We start from the raw sequence: 17100 nt of genomic DNA on the forward strand, positions 1-17100 counted from the left end.
AATCCTTTAATTCCTAAACTTTTCAGGACAATCCTGGAGAGTTGGGAAGCCCTGGTGATTCTGAAACCCTTAAATTCCCCTACTGTGGGTGCAGACAGTGCCTCTACTGGAGCCTCACCTTCACTGCCTTGGGTGCACACAGTGCCCCACCCCCTTCTGGATTCTCACCTTCACTGCTCTGAATGTAGATAGCGCCCCCTCGCCCCCATTGCTGAATTCTCACTTTCATTGGATTGGGTATAGACAGCGCCCCTGCTGGATTCTCACCTTCACTGCACTGGGTATACACATCGCCCCCCCCTCCTGGATTCTCACCTTCACTGCACTGGGTGTACACAGCGCCCCCTGCTGGATTCTCACCTTCACTGCACTGGGTGTACGCAGCGCCCCCCCCCTGCTGGCCTCTCGGGGAACGCAGATCCGGCTCGCGCTGCTGAGGCCACGTCGGCGGCGCATGCGCCCAGTCATTGGCCGGCTCGGCAGCCCGGGAGCTGTGGCCTGGAGCCGGCGGATTGGAGACGGCCGGGTTGACCGGAACAACCTTCCCGGCTTCTCGAGGCCCCTCCTGGCAGCCGGAGCCATGTTCAAGAAGCTCAGGCAGAGGATCAACGAGGAGCAGTTGCCGGTCCGGGGCAGTCATGCTCAGGTGAGTTGAGGTTGGAGGGGCAGGCCCGACTGCGGCGCCGCTGTAAGGTCTGGGGCGGGACGGCCCCGGCCCCGGCCCTGGCCCTGGCTCCCGCTCCGGCTCCTCCCGTGCGCAGGCCCCGGCCCCGGCTCCTCCCGATCCTTGGTGTGTCTCCCCCGCCCCTCCGCCCCCTCACCATCCGGCTGGGTCACAGCAGTTCGGGTGACCTGGAGCCCTGTCACTAACAGGTGTGGGAGCCGCAATACCCCACTGGAAATGTGGGGGCCTGCCTCTCTCAAATGTTTTTGTTAAATTGGAGGCGGGGGGGTCGAGCAACGAGGAAGAAGTTGAGGATCCTGCTGACCCCTCACCCCCTGGTGGCCCTGCAGTCGATTCCCACAGCAGCGATTGACTTCTGGCACTTAGGCGTTGTTTTGCGGGTTGGGCCCCCAGCAAAGTAGGAAGACTGGTTTTTGACATTGTCTCCCTACGTCGCACATCAGGGTGTGATTTTTTTTTGGGGAGGGGGGGAATTTTTCAGCTCGATTATTCTCTAACCTCACACATTACTGAACGTTTTGTTGTAATTTATTTAAAAAAGAGAGGTTTGGAAGAGCGTCTTAAAATATGGATGCGTAAGATTAGTCATCATGATTATATTACGAGGTGACTGGTGGTATTGAGACAACTCACTCAACAATATAAAAGATGGCTTTGTAATACTATGACAGGATTACCCTAGACTCTGGAGCAGTTGAGAAAGGTCATGATGTCAAATAAATCATGATTATCAACTAAATCGGTTGGACTAAAACCTGGTGTTGTCAGACTTTTTGCCGCAGTTGAGAAAAGCATTTGGTCAGTCTTCCCTATTCTCCAGCTGGGTTTCTAATTGGATTGTCTCCTGAGGATGATAGATCAACGGTTTATTTAAGACTGATATGGTTGGATTTTGAACATGGGGGAAATCACAATATGGGGCGAAGACAGGAAAGTGTAGTGAGGTAGAAGATAAGTCCTAATATTGAATAGGGGAGAAAGTTGAAGAGACAATATGAGTTTCTCCTGCTTATATTGATGGATGGGGTGCTTAAATCTTGTGGAATTAGTTCACTCATCACTGAGGAAGCGCATACATTGAAAATTTTTAAGCATTTCTCTCATTGGCTTATTGTTTTATTCATATTATTTTAATAACAGTGGTGGAGTTTATGACAGATTGTTTTCAGTTTTAGTGAAATTGTGCATTTGTTGAACCAAACGAGAATGATCATTTATAATTTTTGAAGTTGATAGAACTGCATTAGTCATTTAGGCAGCTTTTTAAGATTAACTGCGATTTGGGTTCTTTGCATCTGAATGAAGTCACCAAATGCTACTGTGCACTTTAGCTAGTAATTTGGTTAGCCTGTGGCTCGCAGACTTCTGCGACAAGTTACCTTACAATAAGAGCAGAATACAGCAGATGCTGGAATCTGAAATAAAAGAAAATGATGGAAAATCTCAGCATGTCTGACAGTATCTGTAGAGAGAGAATGGATGTGGAGAGTCGATATGTGCAATCTTCTTGGAGATCCTTTCCACTTGGATCTGGCAGTTTGCGGTGTTGATCGTAGTCATGATGTGGAGAAAACTGTAAACTGTGTGTGCTGGTATATGCTCTGTCTGAGGCCAGAACTCTCCATTCACCTGATGAAGGGACAAACCCTGAAAGCTTGTGAGTTTACTATCAAGTAAATTGGTTGGACTTAAACCTGTTGTTGTCAGACTTCTTACTGAGAGAGAATGGAGCCAACGTTTTTAGTCTGGATGACTCTTCGTCGGAGCTAAGGGCAAAGGGAATCAGAAAACAAAGAACAACCCAGCATGGGAAACAGGCCCTTCGGCCCAACGAGCCCGCGCTGCCGCATCTTCCCACACCTACCCCACCCTGTGTGTATGTGAGTGGAACCCCTAATGTAGTCAGATTCAGGGGAGAATAGTGTCAATTTGGTACACCAATCAGCCTAAGAGCACATCTTTGGGGTGTGGGAGGAAACTGGAGTGCCTGGAGGAAACCCACGCAACCACAGGAAGAATGCGCAAACTCCCACAGACACAGGCCCAAATCCATGTATCTGCATAGCTAGCAGTGATAATCACTGAGCTGTTGTGGCACCCGTCTGCTGGTCCAGGATTAAGCACACACAACGACACGAAGTACTAGGCCACTCCCGGAACCTCCAAGAGCAGCCCACGCAAGACCCACCGTGTGCATGCCCCTCGTTTGACAACAAGGTGGACCGACACCTGTGGAATAAAAAGTCAAAACGTTAACATGCAATCCTACATTTCCGGTGTCGTCCCGAGGCTCTGACCCTATTTAATACCCTCTACTATAACCCTCCATCCTTGTTTCGCTCATGTGTCTATCTAAGTAAACCTTAAACAAGTCCAACATGCCTGCCTCCACCACCCTACTCGGTAGCGCGTTCCATACCCCCATGACCCTCTGCGTGAAAAACCTTCCTCTCATTTCCAAATTATATTTCTCCCCCCTCACCCTTAGATCGTGACCTCTCGTAATTGTCCCCAATCTAGGGAAAAGCCTACCACTGTTGACTCTTATCTATTCCCTTCAGTATTTTATACACAAGATATATTTATACTTTTGGGGGTTGCTTTAAAAGGACCAAGGGAATGTAAATGAGGATAAAGATGGCTGAGAGAAGTGCTAAGAGTGTCCATTGAGATCAGACTGAATGGCAGAACAGAGGTATAGATGGTCAGAGCAGTTGGCCAGAAAGAAGGGGGGGTGGGGCAACAAGGAGAGTGGGATTGGAGAAATGGAAAAGAGAAAATCGGATGATTAAAAATGGAGAAAAAGTTTCTCTTAAATGTGCTGGATGAGAGGAAGAATGAAGTAAAACTGGGGACCATGTCACCTTTGAGAAAGATTGAGTCGGTGCTGCTGGAGAGAGGTATTGAGGGTGTGCATATGGCGGCTCATGGCACTGAGCGTGGATCTCAGGATGTGGTGAGAACAGCACTCAGAGGAGCGTTATTTGTCCTGGTGAAATCTGTAACCCTCGGTGGATTTGAAAGATGAGGGGTGGAACTTCATTTGGAATCCACATTGGGTGAATCAGAAACGGAGACAATCGCTGAGGAAGGAAATATGGCTGTGAAAGTGAGTTTTGCTAAATACCTTGACGAACACCAGGAGGGAAATAAAAAGCAGTGACGGTGGACAGGGTGAAAGGGACGAACAGAAATTCTGTTAGAGAGAAGAGCAGTACTTCTTCAGGGAAAGCATTCCTAGAAGAGAAGTGGCAGTGGGTTAAACACCACAATAAAAGCAAAATACTGCGGATGCTAGAACCTGAGACAAAAACAGAAAATGCTGGAAAATCTCAGCAGTTTGACAGCATTGCGGGGAGTGCCCTTCCCCCACTCCCCCTTGTCGTATAAATCTTTTCTGATTCTCTTTGCCCTTAGCTCTGAGGGGTCATCCAACTGTTGACTCTATTCCCTCTCCACAGATGCTGTTAGACCTGTTGAGATTTTCCAGCATTTTCTGTTTTTGAAGTCACTCAACGAAGTGTGCTGTGATGTTGCATTTTCATGTTTGACTAGAAATTAGTTGCTGATTCAATATAGCTGTCTGCTTTTACACGGTTGTTGATATAACACTTAAAACCTAACCTGTTTTGAAAATATTGAGAACCTGGATATTGTAGATCAGTAGATTTGTGAGGCATTATAGATGGGTCCAGTGCTGTTCTCCCAGTGCAAATATTAACTTATCATCAGAAGTCACTTGGACAAATGTCAGAAACCTAGCCAGGCAAGTTAGAACACAGCCACTGCCATCCCCCTCTGAGATGGACTGATGTTGCGTTGGAGTGAATTAGGGTTTCTGAAGTTTATCCTCTTGAGTATGATGTTTGAACATCTCTACATTTGAAAGATTGTTTAAATAGATGAGTCCTTACTGTCAGCCCTAAACGTGGTGAAGTCCAGGGAGAATTAGCAGTGGTATGTTTCACTGTCAAAAGCTTACTGAAGGAAAGTGGAAACCTGGGAAGATATATGGAAAAATAAGTATTTAGCATGCTCACTCACCGGTTTTCAGTTATATCAGAATATATCTTGGAGAGATGTGCAACTAAATCATTTTATTGGCCTACATTTAGGCTTATTCAGACAATGACATGGCTATTTTCATTTTGTTTGCATTTTTAATTTCTTGTTTATCCAAGCACACTCGTAGACATTGAAAGGTCTTCGATCCTTAAATTTAATGTACAGCACTGTGCTTATTTTGTTTATTATTATAAAATACACATCAGGAAAAAAAAAGCATTGGACTTGACTTTTATGTATGATTCTCAATAATAAAATGAAGTTGCAACCAAGCATATTGAAACATGGAAAATAATTTCCCAATGGCAATTTCAGCTGTGACTATGCTGAGAAGAGTGCAAAAACTGTTGATATTGATAACATAAAATATTAAAACTCAAGCATCCTGAAACCTAGAAATCTTTGAGGGCTAAGATGACATAAAGCGAGGAATTCTGAATGACAACCTGGGAAATAATCAGCTGGTCCGGATACAAGATGAAGTTCTATTGTGGGATCAAATCCATTTATCGAGTTATTAGTAGTTAGTCAAGTATATTACTACTTAAACTCCTGAAAAGTGCACTGGGAAAAGCTTGTTTTCACTAAGGCCCAGAGTTAACCCATCTCACATAATGGTTTACCCTGAAGATATCCAAGCCAAAAGACCGCTGGGAGCATTCCAGAAGAGAATATCAGACTTGCAAAACAAAAGCTATTTAAGTAAAGTTGGAAGATTAAAATAACCTTTACAGTTTGGAAAATTCCCCTCAAGCTATTTGGAGTCAGACAAACAGGAAACTATGCACAATACGGTGGGATTTGAGCAGAACATTTGACTTTATAATTCTTGCCATGAGTTCTGTGTTTCATTATTGTCTGTTTGACTAAAAAAAGTGTTAAATATTTAAATCATCTTAAAATACAGAATTTTATAAAGCTTTTGAAAAAGATTATTTGAGTTGGGGGAAGTAAAATAAAAAATAGCATGCTCATCGAATAGAATCATTAAAATTCCTACAGTGCAGAAGGAGGCCGTTCGGCCCATTGAGGCTGCACCAACAACGATCCCACCCAGGCCTTATCCTTACAACCCCGCATAATTCCCCAACACTAAGGGGCAATCCCACCAGACCTGTTTCTTGTAACCCCAAGTATTTACCTTGCTAATCCCCTCAACCTGCACGTCTTGGGACATGAAAGGGTAATTTAGCCTGGCCAATCCACCAAACCTGCACATCTTTGGAGTAAGTGAGGAAACTGGAGCACCTGGAGGAAACCCATGCAGACACGGGGAGAATGTGCAAACTCCATACAGACCGTGACCTGAGGCTGGAGTTGAACCTGCTACTGTGAAGCAGCAGTGTTAACCAGTGTGTTACTGTGCTGTCCCCAGAATACTTAACTCCAAATTTTGATTTCATTATTTCTGTGCATTCAATGGGATCTGCCAAATTTTGTGGTTGACTGGTGAGGCAAGTAAATCAAAAATTGAAGTGACCTTAAATGATCTGCCCAGTTTCAATCCAAAACAATGCAGCCTATAATATTCCTGGATTGACTCCCAAAGTTCAACAGCAGTTGTCCTGAGGTTGTAGCTGGGATGTCTCTCCAGGTATTATTGTCTGGGCTGGGAGTGGCAAAAAGTCAGATACTACTGCCTGTTTTGCGACCCCTTCACAATGAGAAAGTGAAGATGAGTGACAAATTAGCTAACTTCTCCAACGTGATGCCTTTTGCCATATCTCCAACCACATGGTATAACATATATCCAGATCGACACTTCAGATGAGAGCTGCCAGTGGTCTGTCATAATCTTGTTGGTGTGATTGTACAGCATGGAAACAGGTCATTCTGTGTAATTCCATGTAATCAAAGCAATTTAATTGATTATGTATAATTAGAAAGTAGTTTCAAAACATTTGGGCCAACAAGTCTATGCCAATGTTTATACACCACAAGAGCCTCTTCCCAAGCTGCTTTGAACCCTATCAATATATCCTTTTTCTCTCCCACACGCTCATCCAGCTTTATCTTGAATGTATCAGTGCCATTCACATCATCTGTTTTTTGTATATCGAGTTCCATGTTCTAACTATTTCTGAGTAAAGTCTTTTCCTGACTCCTTTGTGGGATTTATTTGTGACTATTTTATGTTTATGGCACCTAGTTCTGATCTTGCCCACAAGTGGAAATATATTCTCTTCATTTATCCTATCAAACGCAATGAAATTTCATATTTTTAGTCAAAATATCAGTTTGAGTAGCCTAATGATAAATCAAGTCTTAAGATCACAAGTGAAAGATGACCACCAAGTAAAATGCTAATGGGCGACAACTAACACTTTTGAGTTTTAGAGAAGAGAAAGGTTATGGGGGAGTGCGTGACAGGGAAAGTTGAACAGCTAGGGGAAAATTGGTACAATTTTTTCAAAGCCTTGTGTTCAGTCTTGCAAGAGATTTGTTTTACTTTCTGTAAAGCCCTTGTAGGTTAACTATACTGAACTACTCAGTTGCATGATGTCAGGCCGCCTCCCCAGTCCAAATATTTGTTAAATTAATTATTCAATTTGTGATGCTGTAACAATATGTAATAAAATTTAATATTTTTTGGAAACACTATTTTAAGGAGAGGCGTATTATGCAAAGCTTTGAAGAACAAAGGTGGGACGGTGAGGGCCATCAGAAATCAGCTTACTTTGCTTTTTTGATCACTAAATCACTTTGATGTTTATTATAAATGTTTACTGTTCTAGATTGTCTATTAGAGTAAATAGTTGGACAGTGCATTTCAGAAGAGAGGATGATTTGGAACTCTCGCATAGTAATCACCTGGTGCAATAAGCCACTTAGTTAATTCTGCATTTGGCTTAATAATAGTGATGGAATAATAGAGAATTCCCAAGAAATACAACCCTTTGAGTGAAGAATTTTTTTCCTTGTCTTAGTCCTAAATGATTGACCCTTTATCTTGAAATCACATTATTTTGATTCAAGTTCCTTGGACAGTGGAAACATCTGTAACTATCATGTCAAGTCCCTTGAGAATCTTGTTTCAATGAGATCATCACTCAATTTTATAAACTCCAGAGAATTTAGATCCAATTTACTCAGCTCCTCATCAGAGGACAACTCCTGTATCCAGCAACCTATCTAGTGAACATTCACTGTGAACCTTTTGGGCTCTGACAAACGGCTGACTCGAAATGTTGGCTGTACTCCCTCTCCACAGATTCTGTCAGACCTGAGATTTTCCAGCATTTTCAATTTTTGAACCTTAACTGTACTGTCTTCTTTCTTATTGATGGAGACCAAAACTGTGCAATGTTCCATATGTTATCTCACCAAAGCCCTGTGCAATTGTAGCAAACTTTCTTTATTCTTGTATTCCAATCCCTTTTGATAAAGCTCACATGCCATTTACTTGATAGCTTGCCGTACCTTCGTGCTAACTTTGTGTGCCTTTGTATGACTGCACCCAAGTTCTCCTCAACTTCAACGTTTGCATAGCTTGCATTTTTTAAAAATATATTGTTTTTCTAGTCTTAAAACCAAAATGAATAATGCTATATTCCCCCAGATGTGCTCTATATGCCACTTGCTACCCACTCACTTAACCTCTTAATAACTCCTTGCAACCTTTTTGTGCCCTCACAGCTTGCATTCCCACCTGAGCTTGCGTTGTCACCAAACTTAGACAAAGACACAGGGTAATGTATCTAAGTCATGAGTGTAAATGGCTGAGACCCCAGTCACAGCCTGTCAACTTGAATATGCCTGATTTATACTTTTCTGCTTCCTGTCCATTAACCAACACTCTATCCATGCGAACATATCACCCCCAACTTCAGGAGCTCTTGAATATTAACTTTTTGTGTAGCACTTTGAAAGCTTTTGGAAATCCTGATACGCTATATCTACTGATTCTCCTTTATCTACCCCGTGAATTGCCTCCTAAAAAAAACTAATAAATTTGTCAAGCGTAATTTCTCTTTTGCAAAATCCTAAGAGGATATGCCCCCTTTTTACAACACCAGCTGGATGGGGAGTTGTGATTTGAGGAGGTAAGGGGTGGGTTGGTCACGCTGTGAAAATTGGCTGTGGTTTTACCACCCCGCCCGCTATGGGAACTGGAGTAGCAGGCGAGGAGTGGACAATGGGAAGATCTATTGACTTGGGTTGGAATTTTATGGTTTCAGGATAAATGAGGCTGTAAAACTCTGCCCGATAACGCTCTCTCCCACAGATACCTTTGTATTTGCAGCATTTTCTGTGTTTCTTTCAGATATCCAGCATCCACAATATTTTGCTTTTGGAATTCTAGTTTGTGATGACATTAAAATGTGGCTCACATTGTATCAAGTAAACAATGTAGATCGTTTTAAGATTAGTGAAGTAGGAATACACCAGCATGGTTATAAATTAACTTGGAGTCAGTGAAACCATTCTGAGATAAATAATTTCCATGCATATACTTCACATCGGTTTGCAGCATAGCAGAGCACTGACATAAAACACTTTTTGGTGTCACTCTCAAAATTGGTGAATTAATGCATCTCTACTTTTTTTTCCAAAGAATCCCAAAGACAGACTTTTGGGATGATGCAAAAGAATTCTGAAGTATTGAATATGTGGCATTTCGAGGTGAAGTCTTTACTTATAATTTGTTAAATTCTGAAAACAGTCTCTGTTTTTCCCCCAGGCCTCTCCAAAATCTACTCCACCTTCAACAGGAAGTAGAAGCCACACGTCTTCCTTGTCAGGTCAACACAACGAAGACACTTTCACGCCAAGCAACAGAGAGGTAAATTCAAGTCCAAATATGAGTTCTACAGTTCTGCACATCATGGAGGTTTTCTTATTGATTAATTGGTGAAGTCTTTCAGGATAAAAGCAATAATTTGATATGCAACACCAATGCTTTTTTTCCTTGTATACAAACATCATAACAAGGATTTCTAAGTAAGCTGCTTTAACTTTAACATTTAACTTTTTGTTTCTTCCACTATTTCCGCTTTTGCTTTTCATAATTGGAGCTGATTATAATGGAAGATGGGAGAGTATTTAGTTTATATGAATATTGTGAGGGGGCAGACAGGGACAGTCCACACATGTTCAGGTTAAGTGCATTGGCTTTGTTAAATTGCCCCAGGTGTCCTGGGATGCATAGGCTAAAGGGATTAGTCAGGTAAACATGTGGGATTACGCAGATAAGGCCGAGTTGGGATTGTTGTCGGTGCAGACTCGATGGGCCAAATGGCGGCCTCCTGCACTGTAGGATTCTATTAGTTTGAACATCAATGTCAAGTTTATTAAATCAGAAAATGCTGGAAATGTTCAGGAGGTTAGGTAATATCTGTGCCGAGAAAAACAGTGAATATTTCAGGTTTGTGACCTTTCCATCAGAATTGAAATGCATTTTCTCTTCACAGATGCTGCCTGATCCGCTGAGTATTTCCAACATTTTCAGAGTTTATTTTGGATGTTCAGAATACGCAGAATTGTGCTTTGATATGAGACTCCAAGTTAATTGTTTAATTGTAGGTAGTTTTCTCAATTCATATTAAGGATTTAGCTGTGTATGGAACTTGCCATGTCAAAACCAGCTGTGGTGATACAGCAACATTACTATAAATCAACATGTTCTCAGCTCCCATCTTCAGGGAATTGTTGCACTAAAGTAGCCAGTGACCACCCAAAAGTAGAAACACGAACAAAGACCAATTAAAATCTCAACCATGGAAGTGCTGGTTGGGAAAACCTGATTCAATTTTTCTCTGCTCTTGTAGACCAAAATCAGACATGGGATTGGTTCCCCCTACTTTTGTTAAACATCTAAAATTGCCCTTCAGAAAACATAACCATTGGCATATCTGCCTTTAAAATGAATCTGCATATTAAATTGAACAGTTGTAAACATTCCTGTTCACCAGTTAGGTAAACAAGTGCAACATGGCCTCATAGCTGCTGGTTAGCTTGCGAGAAGGCCTTGGAACAGAAACCTGCACCAGGATTGTTCCCTACCTTACTCCCCAGTAGGTTCCCTGGTTCATGTGAACCTTATTATGTAGATGGATCTTGAAAGGGGCAATCACCATACCCTTCCTCCTCCAAGTCCTTTCATACTCATGTCAATGCTCAGTTTATACTGTCCAATATAATTAAACATTCAGTGCATTAGATCAGTCAGTTGTAAATTAAGTTTTTCTGCGTGGTTCAGAATCCTTGAGGAGTGGCATAATTTCTTGGCCTGGGAGCTTTATAGGATCGCTGTCAGCTGAACCTAAAATGATAGATGTCTCTTCAGGCATGGGCAATTCAGTTCTACCAATTTCAGTAGAGATGTTGGTTGTGCCTGCTGCAGGCTGACCAGATACTTCAGTGCTTGGATAGTTGGGAACCTTCCCAGATAACTCCTGATTTCGGAACTAGCTGATGCGGCAATCCTTCCTCTCTGAAATGGTCTGTGTGTTTCTGGACGATCCTTCCTTCAGTATTCAGTTGGTAAGACAGGGGTTTCTGATTTGGATACAACGACTCCAGGGACCCAAGTTGACCACTTCCTCACACATGGGTCTTCACCCACTAAAATGACCATCTTAAATGAATCATGATTTGTCTTCTGACTACTTTAGATTGGCTCTCCCCTCACTGGCAAATTTGGAATCACGAGGTCCTCATTCTGAAATGACAATTAATTAACAGATATGCTGGCAGAAAGCTCATTGCATATGGAGTGGTCCTATTGTCCAGAAGGAATCGCGAGATTCTATTTTTCAGAGTCACTCCTGACTGCTTTTTTAGGCCAGACTTAAAAGTTTGGATGCCTCATTCAGCTCGTCCATTGAATGCTGGGTAATAAGGCACAGTCCCAATTGTATTTGATTTCATTGAGGGCAGTGAAGTTTTGAAACTCAGCACACGAGAAGGCTGTTCTGTTATCAGGCACTGTGACTTCAGATATTCCATGGCTGGGAAAACGTTGCTGTAATTTCCCAACCGTAGTGTACAATGTTGGAGACTTCACCTCAAACACTTCCAGTCACTTTGAATGTGCATCGACTATCATCCCAGTATCTAAGAAAAATCAAGCAGTGTGCCTTAATGACTGTCGGCCGGTGGCTCTGACATCGATCATCATGAAGTGCTTTGAAAGGTTAGTCACAGCACAAATCAGTTCCAGCCTCCTGGACTACCTGGATCCACTATAGTTTGCCTACCGCAGCAACAGGTCCATAGAAGACGCCGTTTTCCTGACCCTGCACTCAACCCTGGAGGACGCCTATGTCAGATTTATTGACTATTGCTCAGCCTTCAACACTATTATTCCCACCAAACTTATCTCCAAACTCCCTGGCCTGGGCCTGGGCACCTCCCTCTGCAACTGGACCCTGAACTTCCTAACTCACAGACCACAATTGTAAGGATAGGCAACAACACCTTCATGATCATCCTCAGCACCGGTGCCCCCACAAGCCTGTGTTCTCAGCCCTGCATTACGCTCCTTATACACTTATGACTGTGTGGCCAAATTCCCCTCCAATTTGATTTTCAAGTTTGCTGACAGCACCACCATAGTGGGTCAGATCTCAAACAATGACATGACAGAGTTCAGGAATGAGATAAAGAAACTGGTGAACTAGTGAGGCAGCAACAATCTCTCCCTCAATGTCAACAAAATGAAGGAGATCGTTGTTGACTTCAGGAAGCATAAAGGAGAACATGGCCCTGTACACATCAATGGGGACAAAGAAGAAAGAGCTTCAAGATTTTCGGTGTCCACATCAACAACCTATCCTGCTCTCCTCATGCTGCCACTGGTTAAGAAAGCTCACCAATGTCTCTGCTTTCTCAGAAGACTAAGGAAATTTGTCAGCTATGACTCTCACCAACTTTTATAGATGCACCATGGAAAATATTATTTCTGGTTGTATCACAGCTTGGTATGGCTCCTGCTCTGCCCAAGACCGCAAAGAACTACAAAAGGTCGTGAATATAGCCCAATCCATCATGCAAACCAGCCTTCCATCCTATGACTCCGTCTACACTTCATGCTGCCTTGGCAAAGCGACCAGCGTAATTAAGGACCCCACGCACCCCGGACATTCTCTCTTCCACCATCTTTGTTTGGGAAAAAGGTTCAAACGTCTGAGGTCACATACCAACCAACTCGAGCAGCTTCTTTGCTGCTGTTGTCAGGCTTTTGAATGGACCTACCTTGAATTAAGTTGATCTTTCTCTTCACCCCAGCTATGACTGTAACACTACATGCTGCACTCTCTTGTTTCCTTCCCTGTGAACAGTATGTTTTGTCTGTATAGCACGCAAGAAACCATACTTTTCACTGTTAATACATGTGACAATAACAAATCAAATCAAAGGAGCAAAAACCCTTTGCCCATGAATGGACGAGTGTAATCAATGTAGGCTCGTACCAGTGATCAGCCAAGCCACTCCCAAGGGTGCACTAGGGCTGCAGCAGATAACCTTTGTTGCATTTAGCATTGCTTGATTAAGTTCTTGATATCAGCATCAGTGCCAGGCCACCAGACATTACTCCTGCCGAGCATCATCATCTTTGGTATACTTAGATGGGCAATTCCAATAAGAGCAACTCCCTTCCTGGTAAAGGAACGATTATTCTGGATGCCCAAAATTTGATGCCATCTTTGTAACTTAGTTCTCTTTCCAGTGTAATATGGTTTATCTCTTCAGAAACATGCTCACTGATTCCAATCTTTTAGTGTCCTGTTCCTTTGGACAACATCAGACATCTGCTATTCTGATATTTGATTTGCTGCGCTGAAACTGGCAATGTTTCCAAGAAAGTGAGTGCCATAACAATTGCCTGCTGTACAGGGGGAGGTGCTACACACGCTGGTAAAGGCAATGAAGCGCATCCACGTTCATGATACATTTTCCAGGTCTGTGCTCGAATATATATTTGGAGACAGAATTAATGGCTTTCACTGAATTCTTGTTGATACGATTGGTGGAATTGCCGTGACTTCTTCAAAAAGACCCTAGAATGGCTTGTGATCCATAATAATGGTAAAGTGCCTCCCAGTGGTGTACTGATGGAACTTGTTTACACCATATACTATTGACGACCTGCCTTTTTCAACCTGAGAGTAGCTTTTTCAACCTCTTGAGGGGGTTTTCAAGACACATCCTATAGGTCTTTTAGATCCCTCACCCATCTTACGGGACAATATTGCATCGACGGCATATGGCAAAGTGTCAGGTTTACATCAGTTCCTTAGGTGGGTCGAAATGTACCAATAAACTCGAGGAGTATAAAAATTGCTTTCCTGTGTTAAACACTTTTCTCTGGAGTGTTTTCCAAAACTGATGCTCGTGCTTCTTAAGTAGCATGTTCAAGGGGGTTAGTAGTGTTGACAAATTTGATAGAAAAAGCCTGTACTAATTCACCATTTTTAAGAGTGACGAGTTTGGATGTGCTTTTGGAACCGGTGCCGCCTTTATTGTTTTGACCTTATCTTCAATGGGGTGTAATTGTTGTGCATCTATGTGATAGCCCAGATAGATTACCTCAGTGGTTTGAAAAGTACATTTGACTTATTGAGATCAACTCCAGTCTGTGAAGACTCTTTGGCACCCCCCGCTAAATTGGCTAGGTACTCAGCTACAGTCAGTCCAGTTATTAAAAGATTATCCAGCTACACTACAATTTGTGGCAGTCCTTGCACTATACTTTCCATTATGCTCTGGAAAATAGCACACGCCAACGGCACTGTGAAGGGTAGGCGTATGTGTTGAAACAAACCTTTGTGTGTGTTTATTGTAACATAACCTCGGATGGCATCATCTAACTCAAGTTGCTGATATGTGGCTCATATCCAGCTTTGTATAAGTTTGGCTTCTGGCCAGCTTTGCGTACAAGTCTTCAACCTTCAGTATTGGGTGTTTATCTAACTTAGCAGCCTGATTAACTACAGTCTCCAAAGATGTGGATGGTTTTCAAGCTTTTTCACAGGGACCATGATGCTGCCCACTCCTTGAATTGAACTGGCATGGTGGCACAGTGGTTAGAGCACTGCTGCCTCACAGTGACAGGAACCCCTGATTCAATTCTGCCTCAGGTCATAGTTTGTCTGGAGTTAGCATGTTATCCCCGTGTCCATGTGGCTTTCCTCCAGCTGCTCCCGTTACCCCCCACACTCCAAAGATGTCTACATAAGAAATAGGAGCAGGAGTAGGCCATCTAGCCCTTCGAGCCTGCCCTGCCATTCAATAAGATCATGGCTGATCTGAAGTGGATCAGTTCCACTTTCCCGCTTTCTCCCCATATTCCTTAATTCCCCTGTCTATCAAAAACCTATCTACCCGTGACTTAAATATATTTAGCGAGGTAGACTCCACCACTTCAACGGGCAGAGAATTCCAGAGATTCACCACCCTTTGAATGAAGAAGTTCCTCCTCAACTCTGATCTAAACTGCCCCACCCCCCCTTATCTTGAGGCTGTGCCCTCTAGTCCTGCTATCCTTTCTAAGCGGAAAGAATCTCTTTACCTCTAGCCTATCCATCCCCTTCATTATCTTATACGTCTCTATAAGATCCCCCCTCATCCTTCTAAACTCCAACAAGTACAGACCTAGTCTATTTAGTCTCTGTTCATAGTCCAACCCCCTCATCTCTGGTATCAGCCTAATGAACCTCCTCTGCACTCCCTCCAAGGCCAATCCTTCTGCAAGTGTGGCGACCAAAACTGCACACAGTACTCCAGTTGCGGCCTCACCAGTACCCTGTACAGTTGCAGCAAGACCTCCCTACTTTTATATTCTATCCCCCTCGCTATAAAGGCCAACATTCCGTTCGCCTTCTTGATCACCTGCAGACTGGGTTTTTGCGACTCGTGCACAAGGACCCCCAAGTCCCTCTGCACCGTAGCATGCTGCAGCTTTTTGCCTTTGAAATAATAATCCCTCCTATTATTTCTGCCAAAGTCTGTGTTAGGTTGATTAGCCTTGATGTCAGGAGGACTTGCAGGTTAAATGACATGAGGTTACGGGGATAGGGCCTGGTGTCAGTGCAGGCTTGATGGGCTGAATGATTTCATTCTACGCTGTAGGGATTCTTTCAATCTCTAATTCCATGTCCAACTTTTCTCACAAAGCATATGGTATTGGTCTTGCTGTTAAAAATACAAGGGGTTGCCTCTGGAACTGTCTAGATCTTCGCCCGAAAGCTCTTTTTTTTACCTAACTCATTGCAAAAGACGATTTTCTACCACTTCAACTCGGACAGTCCCCCTTCCCATACTTGGAAGATCTCCGTTTAACCTGATTACCTTGAACCAATCATGGCCCTTTGCCTGATGCTATTAAAACTGGGAGCTGAGTGGACTGCTGCCAATATGCAGCACACTTTATCATGATGGATTCTTCTATGTAAGTTGTTAGTTTTGCTGTGGTACCCTTCCACCTGAATAGCTGGACTCCTTGTAGATATTGATGTGTGTGTTCTCCAATGACTCTAGTAGTGTCTCCCTGCTTATTTTCCTAAACAAGGGAACATTGGCTTTTCTCCAGTCCTCTGGAACCTCGCTTGTGGTCAAAGAGGATGTGAAGATACCTGTTAAGACCACAGCTATTTCTCCACTTGTCTCCCACAGTAACCCGGGATAGATTCCATCTGGCCCCGGGATTTGTCTATCTTAATGCAATTTTGGATACCTAACACTTCCTCCTTTGACGTATTGATGATCTCAATCCCTGGCCTCCACATCAGTCATGTACTTCTCCTTGGTGAGTACCAATACAAAGTACTCATTAAGGATTTCACCCAGTTCCTGTGTTTCTACACATATCTTCCCTCCATTATCCTTGAGTGGGCCTACTCTTTCCCTCGCTACCCTCTTGCTCCTAATATATGCATAAAAAGTCTTGGGATTCTCCTTGATGCTGTCTGCTAAAGACATTTCATGGCTTCTTTTAGCCCTCCTAATTCCACATTAAAGTCCCTACTTTCACTATACTCCCCAAGGGCATTGTCAGTTTTTAGATGCCTAGACCTTTCATATGCTTTTTTTCTTTTGACTAAGCTTGCAGTTTCCCTTGTCATCCATGGTTCCTGAATCCTGCCATTTCTATCCTTCATTTTTTGAAGTGCAGGATAGGCATATCCCTTCAATCAACTGGCCTTTAAAAGCCTCTTACATGTTCCAGATGGATTTGCCCTCAAATCGCCATTCCCAATCCACTTTCCCCAGTTCCTATTTCATTTGAATGTAATTGGCCCTTGCCCAATTAAGTACCCTCACCCAAGGGCCACTCTTGCACTTATCTATGACTATGCGCAATCTTATGGTTGTTAAAGAGTTGGGTACATTTGGGATGTAAGCTGTAT

The 17100-nt window shown here is 43.1% G+C and overlaps 1 protein-coding gene across 3 annotated transcripts in view; it reads left to right on the top strand.

The window, feature by feature from the left end:
• The first annotated feature begins 481 nt into the window (after positions 1-481).
• golga4 (golgin A4) overlaps positions 482-17100 on the top strand; it is a 155499-nt gene continuing 138880 nt past the window's right edge. For all 3 annotated transcript variants that reach the window (XM_080193697.1, XM_080193699.1, XM_080193700.1), the window contains exons 1-2: positions 482-646; positions 9432-9533. In XM_080193697.1, the coding sequence (XP_080049823.1) occupies positions 581-646; positions 9432-9533 (168 nt within the window). In that variant the 5' untranslated portion in view covers positions 482-580. The remainder of the gene's footprint in view (positions 647-9431; positions 9534-17100) is intronic.

The sequence above is a fragment of the Carcharhinus amblyrhynchos genome, chromosome 8, assembly GCF_965287045.1.
Source record: "Carcharhinus amblyrhynchos chromosome 8, sCarAmb.v2.hapA, whole genome shotgun sequence".
Classification (NCBI taxonomy): domain Eukaryota; kingdom Metazoa; phylum Chordata; class Chondrichthyes; order Carcharhiniformes; family Carcharhinidae; genus Carcharhinus; species Carcharhinus amblyrhynchos.